This window comes from Mustela lutreola, chromosome X (assembly GCF_030435805.1).
Source record: "Mustela lutreola isolate mMusLut2 chromosome X, mMusLut2.pri, whole genome shotgun sequence".
Classification (NCBI taxonomy): Eukaryota; Metazoa; Chordata; class Mammalia; order Carnivora; family Mustelidae; genus Mustela; species Mustela lutreola.
This window is the reverse complement of record NC_081308.1, coordinates 117,292,184-117,319,349: the sequence shown is the minus strand read 5'-3', so window position 1 is coordinate 117,319,349 and position 27,166 is coordinate 117,292,184. Positions and strand designations below refer to the sequence as shown.

The following is a 27,166-nucleotide window of genomic DNA, read 5'->3' as shown; positions in this document are numbered from 1 at the left end:
CTAGTAAGATAAACCTCATTAAAATGAAGAATTTCTATTCCTTACAAGACAGGATTAAGAAAATGAAAAGGTGAGCTAAAGACTGGGGGAAGATATTCATAGTACATACAACCAACAGAGAACCCAATTCAGGAACACAGAAAGAACTACAAGTCAATACGAAAAAGGTAAGCCAAATCAATTAAACAATGGGCAAAGGAACTAAACAGAACTAAACACACTTCATAAAAAATGAAGTCCAAATAGCCAATAAACATATGAAGGAATGCTTGATCTAACTGGCCATCAGAGAAATGCAAATTATATCACATCTGGTATCACTAGGCGTCCATGGAAATGGCTACAATTTAAAAGATTGATTAAATATCAAGTTTTGGTGCAGATCGGAACAAGGGGGACTCCCTGAAGTTGCTGGTAGGAATGTAAGTTGGTTACGACCACGCTGGAAAACTGGTTGGCAGCATCTATGAAAGCCGAACAATACACTTGCCTGAAGATTTTCCCCTAGGTATATACCCAAGAGAAATGAGTGCTGACGGTCACTAAGAGATGCATATGTGGACTTTTAACTTTGTTCGTAATAGCCAAAAGCTGGGAACAACCCAAATGTTTATCAAACAGTAGAATGGTTGGAAACAAAGAAACCAACAGACCTGTAATATATTTGCACGTTGGAACACCACACAGCAATGAAAAAGAACGAATTATTGGTATAGGCAATGATACGGACAAATTGCAGGTTGCTAAGTGAAAAAAGTAAGACATAAAATAATACGCAATACATGATCCCATTTATATGGAGATCAAAACCAGGAAAAACTAATCCATCTGCCAGCAAGCAGAACAGTGGTGCCCGTTGTGGAGGGAGGAGGGGCAGGAAAGGCACTACTGACTGTACGAGAACACGGGCAGCTTCGGGGATGCGGGAGATGTTCTTTGTATCTTTACAAGGGTAGCAAGCACACAGCTATATACACAGGTCGCAAGCTTAAGATTTGGGTATATTATTTCAGTTGTATCTCAATTATAACAATCTGGCTACCCAAAGGACCTGAAATCCAGAATCATGAATGATTAATTCTACTAGGGCACTAGCTATTAAAATTACTGGGTTTGGGGGCACCTGGGTGGCTCAGTTGGCTAAGCGCCTGACTCTGGGTTTTAGCTCAGGTTATGACCTCAGGTCGGGAGACTGAGCCCCACGTCAGGCTCTGTGCTGGGCATGGAGGCAGCTTAAGATTCTCTCTCTCCCTCTCCTCCTGCCCCCCACCCCTCCCTGCCCTAGCTCTCTCTCTCTCTCAAAAAAAAAAAAAAATTACCATGTCTTAGTCTAGCAGTACTGCTTCAAATCTTGGTGTTTGCTTCTATAAAAATATACAGAAAAATAAGCTATTATTCTGTGCTTTCTCTATATCAGGATTATTTAGTTGTTTCATACATGCATTATGCAGAAAATGTGCAAAACATTTTATGCAGGAAACATTAAACAATTTTTGTTAAATCAGAGGGAAGAAAAAGCCCCAAGAGATATGGGAGTGGCTTATACCCAAAATGCTGATAATGGAGCCAGAAGTAATGACATAATCATTAAACAATTTTAAAGAGGCAGGATCTCTCTCCCTACTGGGAGGCTTAATACAATACCACAGATATGCTTGCGTTCTTGTTTCCATAGAGTATTTTCATTTTGAGTACTTACAAAAAGTGATTGTAAAAATCTAGCAAATGGAATATAGTAAGTAGTAGCTTCTAATGATAAGTGCCAAGTGCATTCTTCTTAAATACACAAAGCTTTCATCAGCAAGTCGAAAGCGAGGGAACCATTTTTTACATGGTTTTCCCAAACTGGCTTTGGTGGGACATAAACCGGGTTTTGATTCATTTACTAATAAGCCTCAGCCTAAAAGAACTGCATGCTCCCTTTTCCCAGTTCAATTTTCAAATAAGAAATTGATTTTTTTAAAAAAAGATTTTATGTATTTGACACACACAGAGAGAGAGACAGCACGAGACAGCATGCTCACGCACAAGCAGGGGCAGAGGGAAAGGGGGAAGCAGGCTCCCCGCTGAGCAGGGAGCTCGATGGCCGACTCGATCCCAGGACCCTGGCACCATGACCTGAGCTGAAGGCAGATGCTTAACCCACTGAGCCACCCAGGTGCCCCTAAGAAATTGATTTTTTTTAAAGATTTATTTGACATAGAGAGAGAGAGATCACAGGTAGGCAGAGAGGCAGGCACAGAGAGAGGGGGAAGCAGGCTCCCCGCTGAGCAGAGAGCCCGACGTGGGGCTTGATCCCAGGACCCTGAGATCATGACCCGAGCCGAAGGCAGAGGCTTAACCCACTGAGCCACCCAGGTGCCCCTAAGAAATTGATTTTAATAAATAGTAAGGGATAAAGTATTTTCTGAAAGGCATGATTTAAACAGGTTATAGAACATAACACAACCCAAAGCAGCGCTATGAGGAACACTTATAATAGAAGACAGAGATTTGGCAAACAATGAAACACTGGCACCTTGAGTGGATAGGCGAATCTTCTAGTGTCCTGGCAGGCCAGGGAAAAGCAAACCCACCACTGGCTACTGCGGTATCTAATATGACTCTGTTTTCATCTCATCTGCATGCTTTTCCCTGAGGCAGCCTTTCCTCTTTTACCCCAGCACACTGACAAGGACTGGCAAATAACCTTTTGCAAGATTCACTGAATTAGGTAAAAGACAGCGACTGCTCCATAAAGTCTCCCATAAGGGCTCCTGAGGCCCATCACACAGCTACCTTCTGCACTAACCGCTCCCTGCTGGCTCGTGGGTTTTCAGAGGGATTTATTTGTGGGGACTGTCTCTCATAACCTTCTCCATCCACCACACTGAAGGGGAAAAGGAAGACCAAAGGTAGGTTTTGTAGTCCACTTCAGGAAGGGAATAGTCAAAACAGCCATCCCATTAAATTGTAACTGGCCATGTTCACACTACCATTTCTCCCCTCAGTTAAGGATACTTATGGTCAAAGTTGTACCATATCCGGAAAAGCCAGGCACTCTCGGCTTTGGTGGTTCTTCTCTCATTTTCAGGGATACCCTGCAAACAGATAATAAAGAAATAAATCCATATACCAAGATAAAAAAATACATTTATTTAGAACGATTTCTTTTTAGACTTGGAAATATAGCCTACTTCACACAAGATACCCTCTATCACAGGTAGCATTAGACATTTAATAGCTTGTATACTGCAGCTTTGGAATACGGAACTGAAATGTTTTTCTGAATACCTCTATTACTCAGGCTGCCTGCTGATTTATGAGTCTACTGTCATTTAAAAAAAAAATCAATGTGTGATAATTCGCCCTTAAATCTGCAAGACTTACACCCACAATGTGAATTGCATCTTAACAGAAAACATCACATTGACATCCCTATCTTTGGGAGTTGTTATGGGTCCCAAAAGTAACGGGCTTCTGCAAAGATGCTATGTTCTTAGAACACTACCAAAATGAAAGCAAGCAGAAAAATTCCATGGTAAGCCTGACTGGCTAGAAGGGAAAACTAACAAAGCAAGCAGGCCTCTTTTAAAATAGCTTCCAAAAACAAACTGGGTCCTTATTTGTAATGCGGTACAGTCAGCAGTGGGGCAGTTAGGTGATCTGGTTCCTGTCAGCTCTGACATGAACTAGTTGGACATGTCCCTTACCCTCCCTGAGCCTGGATTTTTTTGTGTACACAGCGTGAGGGGTGAAGAATCTCAAAGGCCCTTTCTAGCATGGATGTTCCACGGTCCCAGGCTTTCTGAAGGACACAGAGTTTAGATTCTGGGTTTTGGTTCTTTCCTGTCTTTCATGATCTTCAAAATAAATAAGTAAATTTTTCTCTCAACATGTATCCAAACATACACAAAGTAAGAATATTTGAGAATACTGCATGGGTTTACAGGAGCTGAAAAACACCTGCACTTCCATTCACACTGGTACACAAAGGTTTGTATGTCTCTGTGTTTTGAAGAGCAATGGGTCTATAAATCTCATGATCCCCTCTCTACATAAACACCTATACCTCTAACCCCCACATACTCCGTGCTTCCTAACACGTTCCTCTCTGCTTCCCAGTGGACACTCAAAATACTGACTACATGATGCAACAAAGCAAGACACCCACAGGGTTTTGAAGGCAAGGGAAAAATGTTTTTTTTTTTTTTTTTTCTGTATCTCACAGGTGGTACTCACCTACCTGGTTTTGTTTTTCCCATCTCTCCTCTGTGAGGGGACATAGCAGGGGGAGACTTACCATGACCAAGCGCTGGTCTGGTGAATCGTATGATATTTGATTCTTGTTGGGACACGGGGATGGAGGCCTGAGGAACTACTACCCCTTAGAAACTACCCCAGCAGCTCGGCATCATGGGGATTGGTCCAGCCTGGTTTGCACAAGTATTTCAAGCCCATGAAACTAAACTAGTCTGGTTTGGACCACAAAAGAGGCAAGTACTTACTGTATTACATACACACTCGTCACTCAACAGTTAACAAAATTAGCATTTAGGAAATGAATCTGAGAATTTTTTTTTTTGAACCACCCAGAAGACAAACAGACCACCGCTTGTTTCAGACAAGAAAAAGAATGTGTTTTGGAAGAGAGACTTTCCATCTTTCAAAACATTATTTCTGTGATTTCCCATCTAATGTCTAGGATGGAGTCACGTATTCAGTGGTGCTCAGAAACCATGAAAAAGCAGATGGAAAACACCAGAAATGGGTGGCCAGTCTAGAGAAGGCACCTACCAGGGTCAGGTTCAGAGGAACAAGTGAAAAAAGGACACCTAAAATTAAGCAAGGAGACCTGGCCAAGGTAGAGGCACGGGACGAGAAAGTACATTCTCCTGACCAGCCAGGGAAGACTGGCTAAGGACCGCAAAGCTTCTAGGTGGTTCTCAAGGGCAGCTGCTGGTCATCCAATTTGAGAGTTACACAGGAAGAGCAGCTGGAGTGGAGCTGACATCAGAGACAAGCCTTCATGCGCAAACCAGAGTGGAAAAAGGCTCCATGTGCCAGAGCCGCCACTTGAAAACTAGGAGTGCTTAAGGGACTGTTTTGCTCCACGGCCAAACCCAGGCCGGCCCAAAGACAGGAGAGCTGTCACCCCCGATAACCATATGTTGTCTAAAATTTGGTTTTGTCCCTATCAAGCAGTGAGAAAAGCCAGGAATGATGTCAGTTAAAAACTGGTGCAAACAGGACAGAGTCTAAATAACAGTGGCATGAAGTGTACGGTAGGCCATTTCTTTCCGAGTGGCTGCACGTTCGACAGGAACGCTAGAGACAACATAAACACATATTTACCAAGTGCTCTTGGTCGGAATCAACACCAACCCTAAAGGAGAAACACAAAAGGCAAATGAGATCCTGAGGCCAAAATGAGGTCTAGTCCCCTGTGCGCCGTGTCAGGCTGCTACTTTCCCCAACACACAAGCTATGGAATGGTGACTCTTTTCTTGCTTCTCTCTGGTTGTTGGTGTAGATTTTTGGCTCCTGCTACTTTCCTTAGCAACAGCTTGGATCCCGAGGCAGGCAGGGTCTACTAATGATTCTCTTCCTGCAATCCCACTTACCAGTTTCAGAAAAATAACATTCTCTTCACTGAATGGCAGGGCACTGGAGGCTGGATAGGAACCACTGGGTAGTTCCAAACACAAGGCCGGCACGGCGCAGTTCCAGGAGGGAGCTGCGTGTTTGCGGACCTCTCAGCTCTCATGGCAACATTCTGTTATGATGACTGAAGAGAGGGCCCAGTTACAGTTGTTTTCACAGGCTAATGGACAGATATTAGCCTGGCTTCTTCATAATTATCTTTCATCTGCTTAAAATTCCTTTCCGTATCCCAGGGAACAGCTTCATTAGGAAGCTCTCTTGGACTCCTCTCTCGCAACAGCAGCTCCCACCAACTCTGTCTGTTCTTTCTCTACCCTGTTTCTCACATCCTTCTCTCCTTTCCATTCCAACAGCTCAAGCTCAGGCCTCACCGTGACTCATGAGGTCTGTCGCAATTGGCTATAAGGTTGTCTGACTGCCAGGATACCCCCTCGAGTGAGCTGTCTAAAGTACAGAACTCACTTGGCAAAAGACTTTGAGGGTGGCTTATAACCCAGAGGGCCAAGCCTAAAGCCCTTTGGGTGGCACCGAGGACTCTAAGACTAGTGACGCCTGCCACTCCAACCTAGCTTTCCACCCTCATTTCCCCTCATTCTCTTCTATATACCCTGTATTAGCCATCCCCACCTACACCTGTCCCCAGACCCATACTCTCCCGAGCCTCCGTGCCTTTGCCCTCTATCTGAAATGCACTGTCCCTCATGTGTTTCCTAGTCTTTTGGTAGGCTCCAAAAGAACCATTCTGAGACCCCTGCAGCTGGAACCATTCTTTCCTCTGTCCTACAGCACTTTCTAGATTCCTCTATAATAATACTTTTTTCCTCTATAGTAATACACAGTAGAGTATAATTATTTACCTGTCAGTCTCCCCAAATAGACTGTGAGTTCCTTGAGGGTAAAGGCCATGTCTCAATTCATCTCTGTAGCCCCAGAGTCTAGCACAGTACCTGATACACAATAGGTGCTCAAATGTTTATCGATTAAGGTCACTACTACAGACAACACAAGAAAAATAGCAGTGTGAGTAGCTGTAGCAGTAGCATCCCAGAAAATGAATACACTAAAGGGAGGAAAATGATGCAAGACCTCATCTGGAAGGCGAGTGAATCATGGTCAAGTGCTTGAAAACAGATGGCCATGACCAGATTCATAATTCAAAAGGCTCATCTTGTCTTTGTTAAATGTCCAGAAGCTGTTTAATACCTTCTTAGCCGTATTGAACTCTAGACACATTTGTGCATCTAAAGTGACATCTAGTGGTCTTGGCGATAGCACATTTGCAATACTTGGAATGTTACTGGAAGCCAGTTCAGTGTAATAAACATTTATAGAGCAATTATTATCTGCCAGGCACTGTGCTAGGCACAGGGCATAGACATGAATGAGACACAGCACCTGCCCTCAAGGAGCTCACAGACTAGTGGGGGGCACAGACACAACTAGAGCGCAATCCCCAGGGGCTTTGCCTCTGGGGAAGGCCGGGCTCCAGTCTGGCCTCAGCTCCTTTCTAGCTGGGTGAACTTGGCTATGCAGCCTGATGAACCCCAATTTTATACCTGGAAAATGGGGACCATATCCACCACACAGAGTTGATGCAAGGATTAAATGAGAAATGTAGCTAGAGAGTTTAAAAGCATCTGAAGCCTCATCTCACCCCCACTGGACAGTCGGCTCTTCGGCCATTACAAGACTGACAGAAGTGCTGTAACAGCCATGGCCACGTTAAGCAAAGGGAAGAGGGGGTCCGACAGAACAGGGCAAAGGGAGGAGGCGTCTGAGCTGTGCTATTTCCTGGGGGGGGGGGGCGGTGAGGGTGAAGGAGAAGTCCAGGCAGAGGAAACAGTATGAGCAAAGGCTCGGAGACCGAGAAGTGCCAAGTCTGTGCGGGAAATGACAGGGAGCCAAGTGTGACTGTCACAAGCTACGTGAAAGGACGCAGGAAGAGCTGGCTGGCTGGCTCTAGCTCACTGAGGAGCCTTTGTCTGCACAACAGCTGGAGCAATCCTTTCTTATGGTCCAAGAGATCATGTCACTCCCTTGCTTTAAAATCCTAGAAGATTTCCAATTGGATTTTAAAATCCAAACTCCCCACATCCTACAAGGCCAGATAGCAGAGCTCCTCGAACTACGGCTCACAGGCCCCATCCTGTATGCCTCCTGTTTTGATGGAACACAGCCAATCCAAGGGATTTACTCATTATCTATGGCTGCTTTCACGCTAGAGTTGAATAGTTGAGACAGAGACCATACGGCCAGCAAAACCTAGAATATTTACTATCTGGCCCTTTTCAGGACACACTTGCCAACCCTTGCCCCTGTAGGATCTTGCCCATCTCAGCTCCTGCCCACCCTTCAATCACTATATTCCAGCTATGTGGGCTTTTTTCCCCCTCAGTTTATTAAACAGGCAAAGTTTGCTCTTGCCTCAGGGCCTTTGCACTTCTGTTCCCCACTGCCTGGACCATTCTTCTTTCTGCTCACTGTTTAACTCATCATCTCTTGTCATTCAGTTAGACTGAGCTCCAGTGGAACCTCAGAGAGACCTTATCTGACCTCTGCATATAAAAGTCACTCTATCCCCAGTCGCTCTCACAGTATCGTGTTTGTCATCACAGCACTAAATTGTTTTCTCCATATATTTGTTTGCTGGCTTATTGTCTGTGTTCTCTTACTAACGTGTAGACTTTTCTAGATTACTGCTACCACTGTATCTCTCCAGAGCAGGGTCTTTTACCCTTTGCATTACTGATATTTTGGTCCAGACAATTCTTTGCTGTGGGGGTGCTGCTCTGTGTCCTATAGGATGTTTAGAGGCATCCTTGGCCTCTGCCAACCAGATGCCAGGAGCAGCCCCGTCTCTTTGTGACAATCAAAAATGTCTCCAGACATTGCCAAACTGCAGCCCTCCATTGAGAACCACGAAGTCAGGGCCTAAAATAGTGCTTGGCACGTGGCTGGCGATCAATTGGTATTAATCAAATGAATGAATAAAAGGTACATTGGAAATGCTGTACCAAGATCTCTACAGACATTAGCTCACTGAATCCTTACAGCAACCCTCAAGGAGGCAGGTACTATTACCCACATGTTACAAATGAGGAACCTGAGGCATAAGAAGAGTTAAGAATTTGCCCAAGACCACAGAATTGGAGAATGAAGGAGCAAGAACTCGAAGTCAAAACTCGGTCTGTATGAATCTTAAATTTAAGGACTTCTCAGCAGCTTCAAAATTGTACTAGACAAATCTGGGGAGAGGGAAAGGAAACTTAAAATCCAGCCCCTGCTCACAAAGAGGCCAAAAAGCCCCAACCAAGCACAGTAAGAACTAACCTAAGATTGTAAGGCAATGCATGTAAGTAAGTGCCAAATTATGCTCCAGGACAGGCAAGATGGCACCGAAGGGCTTGCAAATCTGGTGAGGAGGATTCAACTCTAGGTGGGTTTTTTTTCAGGGGGCAGTGGTAGGCATGGGTATTTTGTGTGGAGAGTTGTTAGGAAAGAGAACTGAGTCCAAGGAAATGCTGAGACTCTACCGAAGAGCATTACTTTTCATAAATTATCTTATATGGAATTTTGTTCTTCTCAGTAGAATAAGGACGAATCTTCATTTACAAGCTCTTAAGGCAAGAAAGGAGTTTAATCCTTCCAAAAGTGAACACCTTCATTTCTTGATGCAGCACGTTCTACAAGAAATGAGGTGAGACCCGAGGCTCCTCCGTCTGTGACTTCTCTGTATGACCTTGAACAACTTAGAAACTTTTAAAGCCACTATTTCCTCACTTGTAAAATGGAGCTATTGTGATTAGATGAATACATGAAATGTACTTAGCCCAATGCCCAGCACATAGTAGGTGCTTAACAAATGCCAGGTCCTCCCTGAAGTAATGATCTGGATTAGAAGAACATTATTTGCAATTATTTACAATAATAGCACAGAAATGGTAATAAAGGATTTTGAAAAGTAAAAAGAAATAAAGACAATAATAACATTCAAAGTGTGATTTAGGGCCGGCTAGTCTCTAGAATGTCTAAGGGAAAGGCATAATAGAATGGAAAAAGTAGAGAACAGATTCTATAAAACATGAAATACTGTTTTCTCTAATGAACCCTACACATTCTAGAGGCTCAGCAGAAGGTCTATGAAGTTTCAGCCAAACACAGAACTAAAATCTACAAAAGCTTTAGCAACACAGGCTGCTGTATCCATGGAAACAATGCAGTACTCCTGAGAGACAGGGAGCTTTCCAACTGAATACATTAACTAGTATGAATTTAACACTAAGACCTTGCAATCTTGGCCTTGGACTGTCAGGTTAGAGACAGTGCTGATCATAAAGTTGAGAGAGAAGGATAACGTCTAGCTATCTGATTAGGATTGGAATAAACTGGACTGTCTTATATGCTGCAGATGAGAAGAAACATCTTCTATCTGGTCAGGTGATATGGATCAAAAGCCTTAAATATAGGCATATCCTTTGACCAAGCAATGCCACTCCTAGGAATGTATCCTAAGGAAATAATTGAACAAGGGCACAGTGGTGTGTACATTTATGTATGCTCATGCTGTTAATGGTAACACTTAAGAGCAAAATCCTCAAATGGTAATGGTAACAGAAAAATCCAAGAAATAATGCAAAAACCCAAAGATAGGGATTTGGTTACATAAATTATGGTGTATGCAGCCATGAAGTTCTGATGTAAATACACTTCCTAACATAAATGCCCACGCTATAATTACGTTTACAAATCGCTTTATAAGAATACTTGCAGCATTGCCCCTTTCTGTTAAAAATACATGTTAATGCATAGCAAGAGATCTGGATGGACATCCCTCAAAGTGTAAACAATGGTTTTTAACTTTCTTTTGCACATTTCCGATTTTCTCTGTACTACAGGTTACGTAATTTTTAGAAGGGAAGAATAAAACATTATACATTTGTCAAAGCTTAAACTTTTCTCATAATGGAAAGAAAAAAAACCCTAAATTAGAATTTAATATGAAAATGAGCTTCCCAGACACTACCTACCTTATATGCAAGCATGAAAGCATGGCAGTGGTACCACCGCCAAATACCCACACGGTAAAAAACACGATCAGAAGTGTGGTGCTGAACATCATTTGCCGTGCGTAAGTGGCAGTATCGCGAATGGCCAAGGCAAATGCCATCGCGCCACGGAGGCCTGGAAGGGAACGAAAGAGGCTTTCTTCAGTAACTCACTACTAATGTGAGCTTCAGAAATTCAGAGAAGTAAGGCACATTCTAAGAACTCAGAAGCATGTGAACAAATATGTAATATATACTAACACACAAAAGTATATACAGATACAGAGAATGAGTAGAGGATCCTAACATGTGCTGACCCTTTAGCAATATTTTGAATTTTATTTTTAAACTTACACGCAGTGACATCCACTCTTTTTGGGCGTGCAGTCCCAAAAAGTGGGACAGTGTGGACAGTGGCTAGAGGCGTGTGTCCTTGGTACTACATCTTTGGTACTACATCCTTGGTACAAATTCCCTTGGTACTACATCTTTCTAGTTGCACCTCTCTGTTACCCTGCCAAACCCCTGAGCTGTTCTCCACCACTGTGCTTTTGTCTTTTTGAGAATGGAACCCTTTGAGACTGGCTTCTTTCTCACGCAGCGCAACGCCTCTCAGGCACTGTGCGTATGTATCCCCAGTTGGGCATTCCAGTGCTAAGGAGCACCCCATGGCCTCATGGACATCCTACGGTGTGCCTACTGGTTCACCTACTGGGCTATTTCCAGGTTTTGGCAATTATGACTACGACTGCCATAAACCCTCACACACAGGTTTCTGTGTGAAAATACATGAATCCTTATCTTCTTTACAACATGTGACGTATTTCTGAACCAGGAATTTGAAAACAGAAAAAAATTCTGACAGAAGGGAACGGGACACTATAAAAAGAATTTTCTACTGGAGGTTGCAACTTCAATGTTTAAGGGAGTCATATTACTAGTACATCATTCCTGTTTAAAATCAAGCTAGCATATGTGTTGTGAGTGGTTCCGTGGAATGGGCCAAGAGGGAAAGTTCCAACTTACCAGCAAACATCATCATGTGCTGAAAATTTGATCCAATCTTACTTCTTCTACCCAAATTAAGTAAGAGGGACAAGGGGTAAATATTAGCCGCTCTTCCCAAGAAAATAGCAATCTAAAATTAATAGGTTAAGGCTAATTTCATTTTACTATTAATATTATCTAGACTACACACTCAAGACGGGGAAAGGCTATCTTCAGCAGCTTAGTCTCTGGGGTGCCTGGGTGGCTCAGTCAGTTAAGCATCTCTGGATTTTTGGCTCAGGTCATGATCTCTGGGTCATGAGACTGAGCCCTGTGCACGTCCCTCCAACCCCAACCCCACGCTCTCTCTCTCAAATAAATAAATAAAACCTTTTTAAAAAAAAGTTCAGTCTCTAACAGTCTTTTGCTTTTGCTAACAGAGTGCTGTCTAATGGAACTTTCTGCCATGACAAAAAATATTCCGTATCTGCCCCCAACACGGTGAGTGTCTGAATGTGACTTGTGTGATGAGGAACTAAACTTTCAGTTTTATTTCATTTAAATTAACTTAAATTTAAATAATTACATATGGCTAACTGGTACCAACTTGGACAGCTCTAACATATAGGAAATTCATTAGATGAATAGAAACATTTTTAAAAGCTGATCTTCTTTGGAATAACTGTAAGATTATTAATGTAATAGGTTAAGTCATCTTAATTTAAGTCAGTGTTGGTGGGAGGGAGAGTAATACTGGCTAAACTTGCCCTTGCTTCCTTGGAACAAACAGACGGGCAGCTCTAACCCCTCATACCATTGATTTTCCTACTGGCCCAGGTGTGTTCCTCCAAGTCTACCATATCCCCACTGCTTCAAAAGGAAGTTTTAATGGGAATGCAGACTGGTTTGAACTACAAACCAATCCTCATGTCTTTTTGCCCACTTAGCTGTGTAGACACTCCTGCTTTGCAATTACAATTTTTATGATACAGTCTCCACCCCATTTTCTAAAAGGGATAAAAAGGAGCATTTAAGACACAAAACAAGACAAGGTAGGGGAAGCTGGGGGAGGAGAAAAAACAAACTAGGTGGAGTAAAGAATGTTGACCGGAGTAACTTTGGAAGTGGACAGAGTCTGTAAGACTAAAGGCAAAAGGAACTGCACAAAGGCATCATGGGCTTGTTGGTCAGGTTGTTTCCCATGGGGAGTACTGGTTAACGATTCTGATGCTCCTACGTATGCTGGAACAATTAAAGGAATGGGATGGTGGACAGTGGGAGCCAGATTTCTCACTATTGGAATGGGAATTCATGGATCATCAAGAGGAGGAGGCCAGGATGATGCGTGTGGTAATGGATTAGAGTTAGAGACATCAGTATGAACTTATGCTTAGATTAATAGCGATATGGATGATTACATACACACATATAGGTATATGTGCATACAGGAGCTAGTACATACATACATCTTTCCTCCCAGTGTCAGCTGAGGGTGCCTAGAAGCCAGGACACCCCAGTAACACTGAACACACTCACAGCTTAGATCTTGGTTTCTAATACCATTCCCCAATAAAAAGAACCAGGGATCCTTGGGAAAATGTTGATTTGACGTTGGAACAGGAAATACACAAGATGAGCATGAAGCATCTTCCCTAGAAAGTAAGGCAGTGCTCAGAAAAAATTTCGAAACACACAACGATGGGAGTGTGCCAAAGGAGCAAAGTACCCACTGAACGAGTTCCTGATGGCCAAAGCTGGAACAGTTTGGGCAACAATATTTTTAAATGTAGTAATGTATTATAATCCGAAGTATAAAATAAATTCCAGTGAGTCCATACTGATATAAATGAAAATAAAACAACAAATGGAGAAGAATAGGTAAGTCCTCCATACAAAGAATTCTAAATAATTTTGTAGATACTCTGTCCTTGAGAAAGTGGAACCTAACTTCCTGCTGTGGATGGTGACTCCCTTCCAAGTGGGACAATAGAGAAAGGGAAAAAAAATGAATGACTTTACAGTGGTGCAACCTGATAAACACTATCTCTCGGTCAAGTGATGAATGCTAATACCATCATTATTCACATGCTAATGAGTATATGCCCTTGATATAATGTGATGAGAATGGCATCTTACTTCTGCATCTTCCTCCCAAATAAGGCACAACCCCAGTCTAATGATGGGGAACACATCAGGAATTCTAGTCGTGACACATTCTGTAGCAGCCCTTCAAAACTATCAAGGACCATCAAAAAGAAGTCTGTGAAACTGTCAGAGTCAACTGGGACCTAAGGAGGCATGACAACTAAATGAACTGTGGCATCTTGGATGGGATTTTAGACTAGAAAAAGGCCATTAGGGAAAAACTCTTGAGAATCTGCGTGAAGGACAAGCTTCAGGCAACGATAATGTGTCAGGACAAGCTTCAGGTAACGATAATGTGTCAATACTGGTTCATTAATTGTGATGAGTGTACCATGCTAACGTGAGAAGTTAATAACAGGGGAACCTGGCTATGGGGTATAGGAGAACCTTCTATATTATCTTCACAATTTTTCTTTATTTCTAAAACTAGTCTAGAATGCAAAGGTTATCAAATATAGTGAGTCCCTAAAAAAAGAAAGAAAAGAAAAAAAAAGAACAACAAAACACATGGGCCAATGTGGCAGTGACTGCTAGTTATATCCCCAGTATATATCCCTCCTTTCCTCTCTAGCAGCAGACCCTCCTCACTTTCACCTCTAATTTTCATCTGCATACACAATCACCTAGATAAAGAACAGAATTCCCAGCTTCTCCTGCAGGTATGTGTAACCCAATGGATGTTAAGTGGAAGTGATGTGTGGCTATTCTGGATCAAGTCCTTAAAGGGATTGGCAGACACAGGGGAGAGCCATGCTGGCCCCTAAGAAGAAGGGCAACTCCTGAAGGATGGTTGCAAGAAGGCTGCCTGGGTCCCTGAGCTGCCACACTAGTTCAGACTTTGACACAAGAAAGAAAGAAATGTCTATCTTGTTTAAACCTTGGTTAATTTGGGTCCTTGTCACATAGCATCAAGCCTATATCCTAACTAATAGAGCTGGCAAGAGGACAACACTTTCCTGCTAAAAGTCAATATTCCTGGTAGGCTTTTGCATTGAGGAACCTGAATTCCTGGAAGACTCAACATATAGAGAATATTTAGCCTCATTTCTGGATAAGTATAGGAGATCAAGCCAGTTGACAGCTCCAAAGTTTCTCAAAGACTAGCGGGATACAAAGGGACTGATCTCCTGGGAGTCTTCAGCTAGGGTTCTTCTCTTATTAATAGGGTTTTCTCTTTTTTTGCCTGAAGTTCATTCCCAGAAGACTGAAACACGACAGGATGGCATTTCAGTAATACCTTATTTTCTAATAGAGATCCTACTTAGAGTTGTAATTTTAAAAATATTCCTGGTACTCTCTTTGGCAGAAACTTCATTCGGAAGTAGTTTTTAAAAATATTCCTTTTGGAAACTACTAATTCAAATATCCCCCTCTCTAATCACACTCTCTGCTTCCATGCCTCACATTTATCTATCCCCCTTGGATCGCTCCCCCACCTCCATCTCCCTGGGACCTCCCATCCAAAGAACCCTCAACCCTTCCCTCAAACAACCAGTCCTCTCCCTTCCTCACTTCGTTTCTCAGCCACATCTTAGTAACACTCTTCCTGGTACCCTATACTCATCCGCCCCTCTCTGCATTTTCACAGCACTCACTTGATTAAACCCCAAACCTCGAAGGACCCATCTCTCTCTCTCTCTTCTCCATGCTTCCAGCCAAGTACTCCTGGGCAAAGTAGTACCGCAGGGCAGACCGATTCTGCTGTTCGCACTTATTCCTCAAACTCAAAAGCATCCTTAGTACTGCTCGGCAATTCTACTGCATTTCTTCAGTCAACTCACTCACTCGCTTGCCCACGCTCTCTACATGTATTTCTAAACCCTCTCCTCAAAACTCCGATCACCTGTGGGAGCCAGCCTCCAAGAGGGTCCCCTAATGTTCACACCTTCGTATAGTCCCTGCGTACACTTACCAGCGGCCATCAGTGTGACCAATACAATGTGGACAAAGGGATGACAGTCACTTCTGAGATTAGGTTATAAAAGGCACATCAGCTTCCATCTTCATGCTCTCTTAGCTCGCTCCCTCTGGGCAAAGTTATGCTGTGAGCTGCCCCTGAGGAGGTCCCCTGGAGAAAGGCCTCTGGCTAAAGGCCATGTGAGTGAGATGGGGAGGATCCTCCAAGCCTCAGACAAGTCCCGAGAGAGGAGAGCCCGAGTCCAGAACTTGACTGCAACCTCAGGAGAGAGCCTTGTGCCAGAACCCAGCTAAGCTGTTCCTGGATTCCTGACCCTCAGAAATTGTGTGAGGTAACTGGTGCTTGTTGTTTTAAGCTACTACATTTTAGGGTGCTTTGTTATACAATAGAAAACTGATAGGCCACCTGCTCTTCCCTCCCTCTCAGCAGATGCTCTCACCTCCTACTTTACAGATAAAAATAGAAGCCATCAGACAGGAACTCTACCTTACAGGTGTGTACCTGCATCTTGACATTCCCTGTCCTCTCCTGCAACAATGGCGGAGCCATGCCTCCTCCTGCTGGACGCTTACCCTTCCCCACACGTGTTAGATTCCATTTTCTCCTGTCCTCTCCCAAGGCTGGCACTACTGAGTGCTTGCTTTCATGTGCTCAGCTTCTCCATTCGACTGGTTTTTAAAGCCAGAGACAGAGACAGAGGAAAGCAGACCCCTTCAGCCTTTCACCATCCTGCAGCCACTGCCCCACGGTGCAGACTGCAAACCCTTTCCCAGGATCTGCGCTCTCTCTTCCCTTCAGCAACAAAGGACTAACAGTTTTATTTTGGGGGACTGCTGGAATGGTTGGAGACCTTTTTCTGCCATCTAAACCCGTGTTACTTGTGTAATAAACAAGATGAAAAGAGAATAGAATACATAGAATAGGAAAAAGAGTTGCAATTCTTCCTTTGTTTTACTCAGAGGAAAATTTTATATATTTAAATGTATTCTTATCAACCACCTCTCCAGAACACACGTGTGAATTTCAACCGAAAAGAGGTTTTCAAAATAGAACACATAATAAAGGATACAAATGCGCCCACTACAAATGTTGGGTTAAAGACATGGTTCTGGAAGGTGAACAGTGTCAGTCCCATGTAGGAGAAGATGAAATTCTCTGCCAAGAAATTGAGAAGCTCAAACAACTGAAACGAAATTTTGAAAGGTTAGTCCAGTAAATACATTAAGTTATGTAATTTGAAAACACGAGTATCACTAAGATAACAACGTAGACACTTCACATATGTAAAGCTCATGTATAGCCCTCAAACAGGTGCTTCAGAGGGGAACAAATGTAGGGATGACATTTCTAGTCCCACAGATAAAGCCAGAAATGTTGCCCCCGCACGTCCCCCCATCATTTCCTTTGTCAATCCCCAAGTTTAGTCATTGTCTTCCACCTCCTCCTCCAAAACCTGTCAAGTTTCCTATGGGGAGGTTCCTTGTCCCTGCCACTGGCTTAGTCTAAAGCTTTCAGCAAGCTCAAATCCTAATTACTGCAAAGGGCCCCTAACTGTATCCTGCTGCCCCCATCCCACAGCCTCGTCCGCTGGGTCTCTCTGGATACGGTAGTTGGAAGACACCTCCCTCTTCTAGGCTGGAAGATGCAGTTCAAATTCTTTTCTCTTGGCACCGAACGCTTCGTGACAACTGCTTGTGTGATTTCACTTTTCACGTGGGTCTTAGCCCTTGTTTAGGGAGCAGGGGCTTGCGGGTTATAGCCCTGTGATCCTCCCCTCCCCGGCTGCCTGAGTGCCCCGCCGTTCACACCACTGCCCAGGCAAGTGTTACTGACCCAGCAGCGAGCTGAGACTTGCGACTTGACTTGCCGCATGAATGAATCCCAGGCCCTGTGTAATCCAGCATCCGTCCGTCTGTCACGGTTATCTACTACTGCTCATTCACACGAGCCTCTGCCCCACTAAACAGGGTAGTGGTTAAGTAACAACAGGTGCCCAGGGGTCAAAATGCCTTGGCTTGAAGCCTGTTTTTCCTACTTGCTGGCTGTGTGGCTTTGGGCAAGTTAAACTTTTTAAACCGGGCTTGCCTCATTCTTAAAAAAACAGAAATTAAAAATGGAAATAAGTAAGTACATACTTAATTTACTTTAAATGACTTAATATGCTATAATTATACTTATTTGTTTAAGCATAATAGCTAAGCTTTATCTGGTTTTTACTATATGCCTGATACTATGCTAAGGACTTTACAAGCATTATCTCGTTTTAATCTTACAACTCCATGAGGTAAGTACTATCGTGATCCTCATTTTAAAGATAACAACACTGAAGAACAGACAAGTTATGTAACTTGCCCCTGGTCACACAGCCAGCAAGCAGTGGAACCAGGATTTGGAACAACACAGACTCTCTGCTTTGAACCACAATACCAAGGGCTGGCAAAATTTTCCTATGAAGGATCAGAGAGAGAGTAAATACTTGAGGCTCTGTGGGCCACATGGTCCCTGTCATAGTCACTCAATTCTACCAACGTAGCACAAAAGCAACCACAGACTACATGTTAAAAACAAAACAACAACAACAAAAAAAAAACGAGTGTGGCAGTATGCCAATAAAACTACTAATGGACCCTGCAGTCTGAATTTCAAAGAATTTTCCTGTGTCACAAAATCATCTTCTTTTGTTTCCAACCATTTAGAAATGTCAGCATCATCATCGTCAGCCCGCAGACCTTACCAGGAGGTCTGGCTGCTGTGTGCCAACCCCTGTGTCATACTGTGCGGCTTTCCATTCGCTGACGCTAGCTACCTTTTCGTTCCTGCCTTTACCAGTACTGTTTCCCCACAGCTTCTTTTCTTATCCTTTCTCTATGCTTTTCTGAATCCTTCCAATCTTTCTAGGTATACCATTTCTTCGATGATAGTTTTCCAGCCTCCGCAAGCCTCAAACCATTTCCCCACTTCTCTGACCTCTTGTATGGCAAATAATTTGAAACATGCTATCTAAAAGTTCCATTAGTCTGGGTTTTTCTAATGTTATACAAGCTTCAAATCACCAACAAGACCAAAAGACCTTTTTTTTTTTTTTTAAATTCCCCACTCCACTGTCTAGAAAAATACCAAAAACCCCAGCTGATTTTCTTCTCTACACTTAGTACAGTAAATTAATTCATAACAGGGATTTGTAGCCTCAGCGTATATGCTTGGGGGAAAAAAAGTCTAACTCTTTTGAAGAGTTAGGAAAAAGCACAGGTCACATACTCAATTTGTATCCCCAGAAGAAAGAAGAAAAGAATAAGGACATTTGCTCCCACTTGAGCGGGAGTCCTTTCCAGGCTAATCTCACTGTGTTCTAGTCATTTGGCAAAACTGGAGGCATCTAATCATAATCAAGTATGCATTTAGTTCTATTCCAGACATTTCCTATCATTCATTCATTTGTCCCAAACGCCCCATGAGACTAGGAAACGCTATGCCTATTTCCTCTGTAAGTCCCTTCAGGTTCCCTGCACACCCGATCACTTAGCACCATGTGAAACCCAACCACGGGTGTAGCTGACATTCCTGGAAACAGAGCAGCTGCGAGGTGCCCATGGGAGGTCGATCATCTCCATGTCACCCAGCAGCAGAGCCAGTCAGATCAGAAATGTATCTTGTTTCTATCACTCAGCGGTCCTTCTAGGCGGACCTGAGTGAACTTCCAAAACGTTCCTCTTAAAAGCAATTTGATTAGGAAAACAAGGAAGGGAAGCCAACTGATCACCGGAGCCACAGTAATAATGGCCCCTAGCTATTCTGATGAACTATCTCTACCTTAAATGCTGCCACCCTTCCACCTGCCAATCCCATCTATCTTTGGAATCAAAGGAAGAGGAGCTGAAACGAGTGGACATCATTTGGAACCAACCAAAGATGGTTTTTCAGTAAAGACAGACTTTGGTTTTGCTGCCAAGGAGGAAACATTTATTCACAAACTATAATTATAAGCTTCTCTTACCTGTTTAGTTCTATGCTGAGACTCCGTGGACAGATTATTGTAGGTATAATGGGCCTGTGTGATGCCACAGAACAACACTGCAACCACACCTATAAAGACAACAAGTTCCAAGTTCACATCAAAGGAGACTTCCTGACTTCCATACCGAGGCTTGTATTTTACAGAAGATCATATGCTTAGTGTTGAAATTTCCAGTTGTGACTTACTTTAAGAGGAACCACTTCCATTAAAAATCTTTTTTTATATTCTAAGTGACAGCACAAATCCCAACGCTAACAAGTATGTTCAAATGGTAGAGGATGTGTCCACGAGTGGAAGCAATGACTAGCAAAGTCACTCCCTGTGAAGGCTGATGATCAAAAGGAGAAAGGATCCTACCTGTGAAGCCCCATGCTTCAGCCAAGAGGAAGGTACTCCAGGACATCAAGAAGAACAAGCCTGTCTCCAACAGCTGGAACTCCCGTAATTTGGTGAACTTTGTCACGTAAGACTGTCAAGGTTGGTAACAGGATCTCATAATACAAAAGTAAGACTACAAAAAATAAGTTGAGGCAAGGCAACCATGATAGGGCAAGAAGGGTTCTTCAATCTAACACAAGACACAGAATAAGGAGGCACCAAAGTGAAAGACTTCTTAAAAGGAGTGTTGTACCAAGGAGTCTGCAGTCTCTGCTTCCATGAGGAAGTCACATAGTTTTGTCAGTCCAATTGTTTTATGGGTATCACATGCCTTGCTGGAAACCACATCATAAAGGACAGTCAGAAAGGCGAGCAACAAATCAGATACACGACAGGCCCCCTCTGACTATTAATCTGCAACTCAAAGCAAGACAGCTTCCCTAATTATAGCAATTTTCAATTACTAAGAACGTGGCATTTCCATGAGATTTCATGTTTACTTGATCCCCTAGTACCTCCGTGATGTAGAGCATTCCATGATGAAGAAACTGAGGCATGTCACTCACTTATATGAATCTAAAAATTATTTGTTAGTTGACCGGGGAAGGGCCTGTGCAGACCTGTGACAAATCTCAGGACGAAATCTACATCTGCTTCAAAAAATGTGTACCACAGCAGAAAGATGAACAAGATACTCTCCCTCCCCTCAAGGAGACTGCAAGGGGACAGCGGTATGATTTGTCCTGGTTCCTCCTTCAGAACTTTGTACTATCTATTTGTGCCTCAGTTCACCTGTAAAAAGCTGAAGGAGAGGCTGAAGGAGAGCACACTTACAGATCCTTGAAAAAAAGTATTTGTTGTTATTACTTTCTTTAAAGATCTTACTTTTAAGTGATCTCTGCACTCAACGTAGGGCTCGAACTCACAACCCTGAGGTCATGAGTCACACATTCTACTGACTGAGCCAGTCAGGTGCCCCCAAAAGTATTTGTTTTACATGAAAATATCTTAGACATTTTGGAGTTGGAAGCTCTTTAGAGACCATCTGGTCCCACTCATCTTTCCTGCTGTCCCCACCTGCCACCCTCCTACACTGAGGGCCCACAGGTGAAGGGCCAGTGCTCCCATACTGGAAGCTCCAGGAAGACAGAGGCCATGTCTGTCTTGCCCATTTTTGATGCCCAGAGCATAGCAACTCGCACGCAGCAGGCAATCAAGGAGTGCTTTCTGAATGAGCACAAGAATGACTTGCCCAACATTTCTAATAGCAAATCAGTGGCAGTGCCAAGCACTCTAGAAATGAAGGTTAAAACCATTGAGAGCAGAGATGAACTCCCATCTGTCCAAACCCAGGAAGCTGATTTTGTTCAACTGACATTATGGTCATACATTTCCTATTTGTCCCACTCAGCAAAGAGCAAATGAACAGCAGTGCAGAAAACCCAGAGGCTCAGTGAAATATATTTATCTTTATATCAATTTAGCCTATAGTCTTAAAATTCACTCCCAGAGAGTCACTGTGTCTAATTAGACTCTGGTAGTGAAAGTTGGAGAGCATGGAGCCCAATGCAAAATAAGGAAATTCCTTTATTTATTGGTAAAGATGATTACATAATGTTTTCAAACCAAGTCCTTGATTATAAGGTTAATAATTATAACACAATGGGGTCACCTGGGTGGATGTCGGGTAAGCACCCAACCCTTGGTTTCAGCTCAGGTCACAATCTCATGGATCCCGGGACTGAGCCCCACACTGGGCTCCACACTTCGTGGGGAGTCTGCTTGAAGATTCTCTCCCTCTGCCCTTCCCCCTCCACTCTCTCTCTCTCTGAAATAAATAAATAGGGGCATCCGAGTGGCTCAGTCAGTTAAGTGTCTGCCTTCGGCTCAGATCATAACCTCAGGGCCCTGGGATGGAGCTCTGCGTCAGGCTCCCTGCTCAGTGGCGAGTCCGCTTCTCCCTCTCCCTCTGCCTGTTGCTCCACACTGCTCATGCTCCTCTCTCATGCTGTCTCTTTCTCAAATAAATAAAATCTTTAAAAAAATAATTGTAACCACAACACCAATTATGGAGCAGGAGAGACCATGGAATATAGTATTCAACCACTTTTTCAGTTAACAAGGAAAGATTAACAAAAGGATATTAAAGCGGTTACCACCCCAGTAGCAGCACCCATTGCGAAAGAGCCACTGAAGATCCCAAGGAAAATCCCAATAGACTTGAACATGGCTGTGACATCAAAGGTGTGGCTGTTGTCTCCAGCTGGCTGGTATGCCACTATTGAGCTACAAAAAAGAGATCGTTTTTACTTCTAGAAGCAACTTTTACTTCAAAAACTATCTTAAAAATAATAAATAAATACATTCTCTAGAGTCGTAGAGCTCAAAAGATGAAATCAGGGCCGGAGGAGGGTACGGGGGAAAGGGGACAAAAACCTTTGATTTGAATGGGCAAAATAAGGACAAAAGGTTACCAAAACACCCTGTGGTGGGTCCAGCTAGCAAGAAAATTCAGCTTTTACTTTAAATGACAATTTCAGGAGATTGAATGTTTTAAGGTCTTCTATGTGAAGTTGGATTGAGCCTTTTTCTCCAGTGTCAAGACACTGCAGTACTATTCTTCTATGACTCTGTTCAAGACTTCCTAGCACTGAATGCCTACAAGCCCTAACATACTAATGTGAACAAACTAATGAAAAATTCCACTTGTTTTCAGCAGAGGCATAAGAATATAAAGAATACTGCTCAATACTCAACCTGGTCACATTTTGTTTTTCCTATGGGAAAAAAAAGATGACTGAAGTACCCTTTCAACTTTTAGAATACCAGAATGGGCTCAATGCCTAACATCTATTCACTCACTGAAATAGACTTTTATAGGGAAAAGGGCTTGAAAGTCCATCCAAGGAATTAGAATCCACTCAGCTTACTCAGCTGGATCTCTACCTCAAACTTTTGAAAGAAAGTCACTCTGCAAGTGGCCAAGACACGCAATTACAGGAGACACTCTCCATCTTGAACTTACAAGTCCAAACCTGGTCTAAAATGCTTCTTTTAAAATGGTCACCCTGGGAAAGAGAAGTGGCTGAGAAGATCACTGTTGCCAGCAGGTGTCTGGCAAGAGTGCCTACCATTAGTAAATCTGTTCTCATCTCAGTTAATTGACATATCAGTGTTTTTATAAAAAGTGGACTCAAAGACATCATACAAGTCATGTCAAAGAAAAGAAGAAGAAAAAAATACATTCCCAGGAATATAATGAATTTTCCCTGTGGTTACTGCAATACCTTTTAAGGTTCAGGCTGAAAATGGGCTTGCTATACCATATACACCAAGTTTTTTTTCATACCTCCACAGTTAAGTTAAAAAAATTATTTTAATAAATATGAAATGGCTTCTAATGTCATGCTATCTTATCTATACATAAAGGGTCCCACCACCTTTTATGATTTTTAAGACGTCAAGAATGGTCCAAATGGATATAACCATTTGTTTAACCATTTCCCTACTGCTAGACATGTAAAACTCACTTCTAATATTTTTGCTACCATAATAAACATGTGAAAGAGCATTTTTGCTTTTTTTCCAAATTTTGGACTAGTTCCCTGTGCTATATTCCTGGAACCTGGGTATTACTATACCTATGGCTCCTTTTACATGTAGTGGAACTGCTTTCAAATAGACCTATATTACATTTTTGGAGGGAAATAGGACTGTATCTCTCAATTTTTTACTGATCACATCCATTGGCCTAGAAATTCAACTTCTAAAAATCATACAGAAAAGCTCACAAGGATTCACAGAGATTTACACATAAATATTTTCACTGCAGTGCCATTCACAATAAAACAGTATTAGAAAACATTGAACATTAAACGGTAAGGGACAGGAGAGGTAAATTTGTGGTTTATCATACAAAGGGATGGTAGAAGTATTAACACAGTAAAATGTCCAAATGAGAAAAGCAAGTTACAGAAGAGTATGTTTAGTACTAGGCCTTTTTTGTTTAAAAATTATTAATATAGGGGTGGGGGAATGGGGTAACTGGGTGATGGGCATTAAGAAGGCCACTTGATACAATGAGCACTGGGTGTTCTATGCAACTGATGAATCACTGAACTCTACTTCTGAAACTAATAATACATATGTTAATTAATTGAATTTAAATGAAACAAAATTAAATTTAAAAATATAATAAAATTGGTATATTTTTTAATTGTGAAAATTAATATATTTATATTTATATGTATGTTAATATCCTAATGGAAAGGCCTAAATGAAAATCTTAATAGTGGTTATCTGAGAGCTAAAATTTCAGGAATGTTCTACTTTCTACATCAAATCCTTTTGAGATTGTTATAAACATATTAATTTTATTATCATAAATAATGACAAAGAGGTAGAGTGCAAAGGAGTAGATGATACCAACTGCAATGTTAAGAACAATGTACAAGTGAGCTTGGTTAAAACACCAAGGTGTCTCAGTTCTGGCACTATTGGTATTTGGGGTCAGGTAATTATTTGTTGGGTGGTGGATGCTGTCCTATAAAGGCAACTGTCTACAGGGCTAGATATTTGCTTAGTAGGAGTGGGTTGGCAGGACTGAGTCCCTCTAAGGCTCACACTCATTTTTTCACCAGCAAACACCTTCTGCTAACATGTATGGTAACTTCCATAAGTAGATTAAAGTATTAAAGTATCATTTCAGTAATTGTCTTACCGCTTCTAAAAATTAAACATTTCTGCAATGCTTACGTTAAACATGAGAAATACAAATTAAACTACCATGAGATATTGTTCAATCATCAAAGTGGCAAAAAAGTAAAAGTCTGACAAATATTCTGTTGGGGAAGCTATAAGGAAACAGACACTCCCATAATTCAGTGGTTAAAGTGCAAAATGGCATAATCTCTTTGACAGACAATGTAGCAATGTCTACCAAATTACAAATGTATTTACTCTTGAACATACTAATTTCACTTCTGGAAAATTATCCAACGAATATACCTATGCATGTATAAAACAGGTGAGGTCAAGGTTAATCACTGTAGCATCGTTTGGGATAGCAAAGGACTAAAAACTCTTTAATGCTTCCAGCAATGGGAGACTGAGTAAACCAACTTTAACAGTTCATAGTACAGCACACAGGGTAGGTACTCTGTAGCTGCAAACCAAGAATGAGAAAACTTTCTGCTTCAACATGGAGAGAGCTCCAGGATATAGTTATGTGAGAGAAAGCTAGGCATAGCCTATATTTAGCATGCTACTTTTAAAATAAGAAATAAGAGGCAAATGAGAATATTTATTCATATGTGTGGTTGCATTTGGTTGAAGAAATATGAGGATACACAAGAAACTAATCAAAATGGTTACATACAAGGGGCTGGGGGAACAGGAGGATGAGAATGGGAGTAAGAACATGACTTTTCTATGTTATATCTCTATACATTTTTGATTTTTGAACCATGTAAATATTTTATGTGTTCCAAAAATTTATTAAAAAAAGAAAATGTTCACATTATCATGTTAAAATAGAATAAAAAATTATATACACACCACAGTCACAACTGTGTAAAAACAGCACTCCTCACGCATAGAAAACAAGAATAAAAGGCATTGCTTTGAATCTTTAAAGTAATTGTCTTTAGGTGTGAGCAGGATATACCATTTTTTCTTCCCCCCATTTTCCATGTTGTCTGTAAGTATGTATTTCTTTATGAGGGAAAAAAAAACCAATGCCTCAGTCTTTCAAACATCTGCATTTGTAATGTCCTTCATTCAATAAGCAACTTTCGGTTCCTAGTACCCCAATATTCAAAATATAGAAGATAACAAGAAAACAAACACTTACGAAGACAGCACTATGGCAACAGCATCGTTGAGGACACTCTCCCCAAAAAGAAGTGCATAGAGTTCAACATCCACTTGAAGCTCGTGGAATATGGCAAGGACAGTCACTAGCATGCAGAGAGAGTCAGAGAAGTATTTAGACATTACAAATGTAACACAGTCCCCTTCATAGATGATTATGATGGCTACTTAGAAATTCATCTCTTCCTCTTAGGATCTGATCCCAACAAATTCTCTTACCATATTAAAGATTCAGTATGTTCCTGTCAATACTGCTCTTTTTCCTAACTGTGTACCACAATATTTCCTTTATCTTACAAACAGCTGAAATTAACCCTGGAGGACTGAGTTGACCTACACGTTTCATGCAAACGCTAATCATCTTTGTCTTGCACATTTCTCTTCCATATAGAATATATACAGAACTTCTTACAGACCAGGTGATCATTAATCTGATGAAGAAGGGTTACTACGAAAAGCATCTCTTGCAGCTAACTTCATTTTCTCCTTGGAGCCTTACAACTTGTTTCTATTTGACTTAAAATTTCAGACACAAAGACAGTAGGAAATGAAAGCACAAGTATGGTTTTTGGCTGAGATGAAATTTATGACCGGGATTACAGCTGTTTATATTTAACTTAAGAAGAAGCCAATGACCAGGCTATAACCTGAGAAGATTAAAAAACAAAACAAAATAAAACCTTCTTCTAGGCAACAATTCCATGAGAATTCTTAGAAAATCAGATGAGCTGAAGTTGTACTATAACTTTAGTTGCTGAGTCACATACAGCTCACTCACTAAACAAACCCAAGCAGACATGAAAGATTATTCTAATCAGAGATGGGAAAGCCCCTTCACACGCCAACCAACGAAATAGGAAACTTGCATTTTAAAAGATGTAGTTTCTACCGCAAAGCATTTCATTTGGAATATACTGACACAAAAGCTTTCTGAGAAAAGGAGAGCAAAAGCAGTGCTGAAGAATTTTGCAAAGAGAACCCATGGCTCACCCTTCTATTGCAAATAACAGAATTATTATAGGGGCAAATGCCTATATAACTCAGAAGAAATGTTAACTGTCCAGTTTAATATGAACAGCACACTTTTACTTGAGCCATTCGGGAAATACCTCTACCAACACAAGACCAGAAGGTTGAATTAATGTAGCCAGTCCAGTTGACTTA

General features: G+C 41.9%; 1 protein-coding gene across 4 annotated transcripts in view; it reads right to left on the bottom strand.

The window, feature by feature from the left end:
- The window catches only part of SLC9A6 (solute carrier family 9 member A6), a 52,179-nt gene that overhangs the window by 9,436 nt on the left and 15,577 nt on the right, over positions 1 to 27,166 (bottom strand). For 2 of the 4 annotated variants that reach the window (XM_059157275.1, XM_059157277.1), the window contains 10 exons: positions 25,983 to 26,088; positions 22,271 to 22,417; positions 20,111 to 20,211; positions 19,733 to 19,821; positions 16,808 to 16,921; positions 11,715 to 11,826; positions 10,671 to 10,824; positions 6,501 to 6,590; positions 5,335 to 5,365; positions 3,001 to 3,080 (listed from right to left, as the gene is read on the bottom strand). In XM_059157275.1, coding sequence (XP_059013258.1) covers positions 3,001 to 3,080; positions 5,335 to 5,365; positions 6,501 to 6,590; positions 10,671 to 10,824; positions 11,715 to 11,826; positions 16,808 to 16,921; positions 19,733 to 19,821; positions 20,111 to 20,211; positions 22,271 to 22,417; positions 25,983 to 26,088 — 1,024 coding nt within the window. The remainder of the gene's footprint in view (positions 1 to 3,000; positions 3,081 to 5,334; positions 5,366 to 6,500; positions 6,591 to 10,670; positions 10,825 to 11,714; positions 11,827 to 16,807; positions 16,922 to 19,732; positions 19,822 to 20,110; positions 20,212 to 22,270; positions 22,418 to 25,982; positions 26,089 to 27,166) is intronic. The other 2 variants (XM_059157276.1, XM_059157278.1) reach the window with 1 other exon arrangement.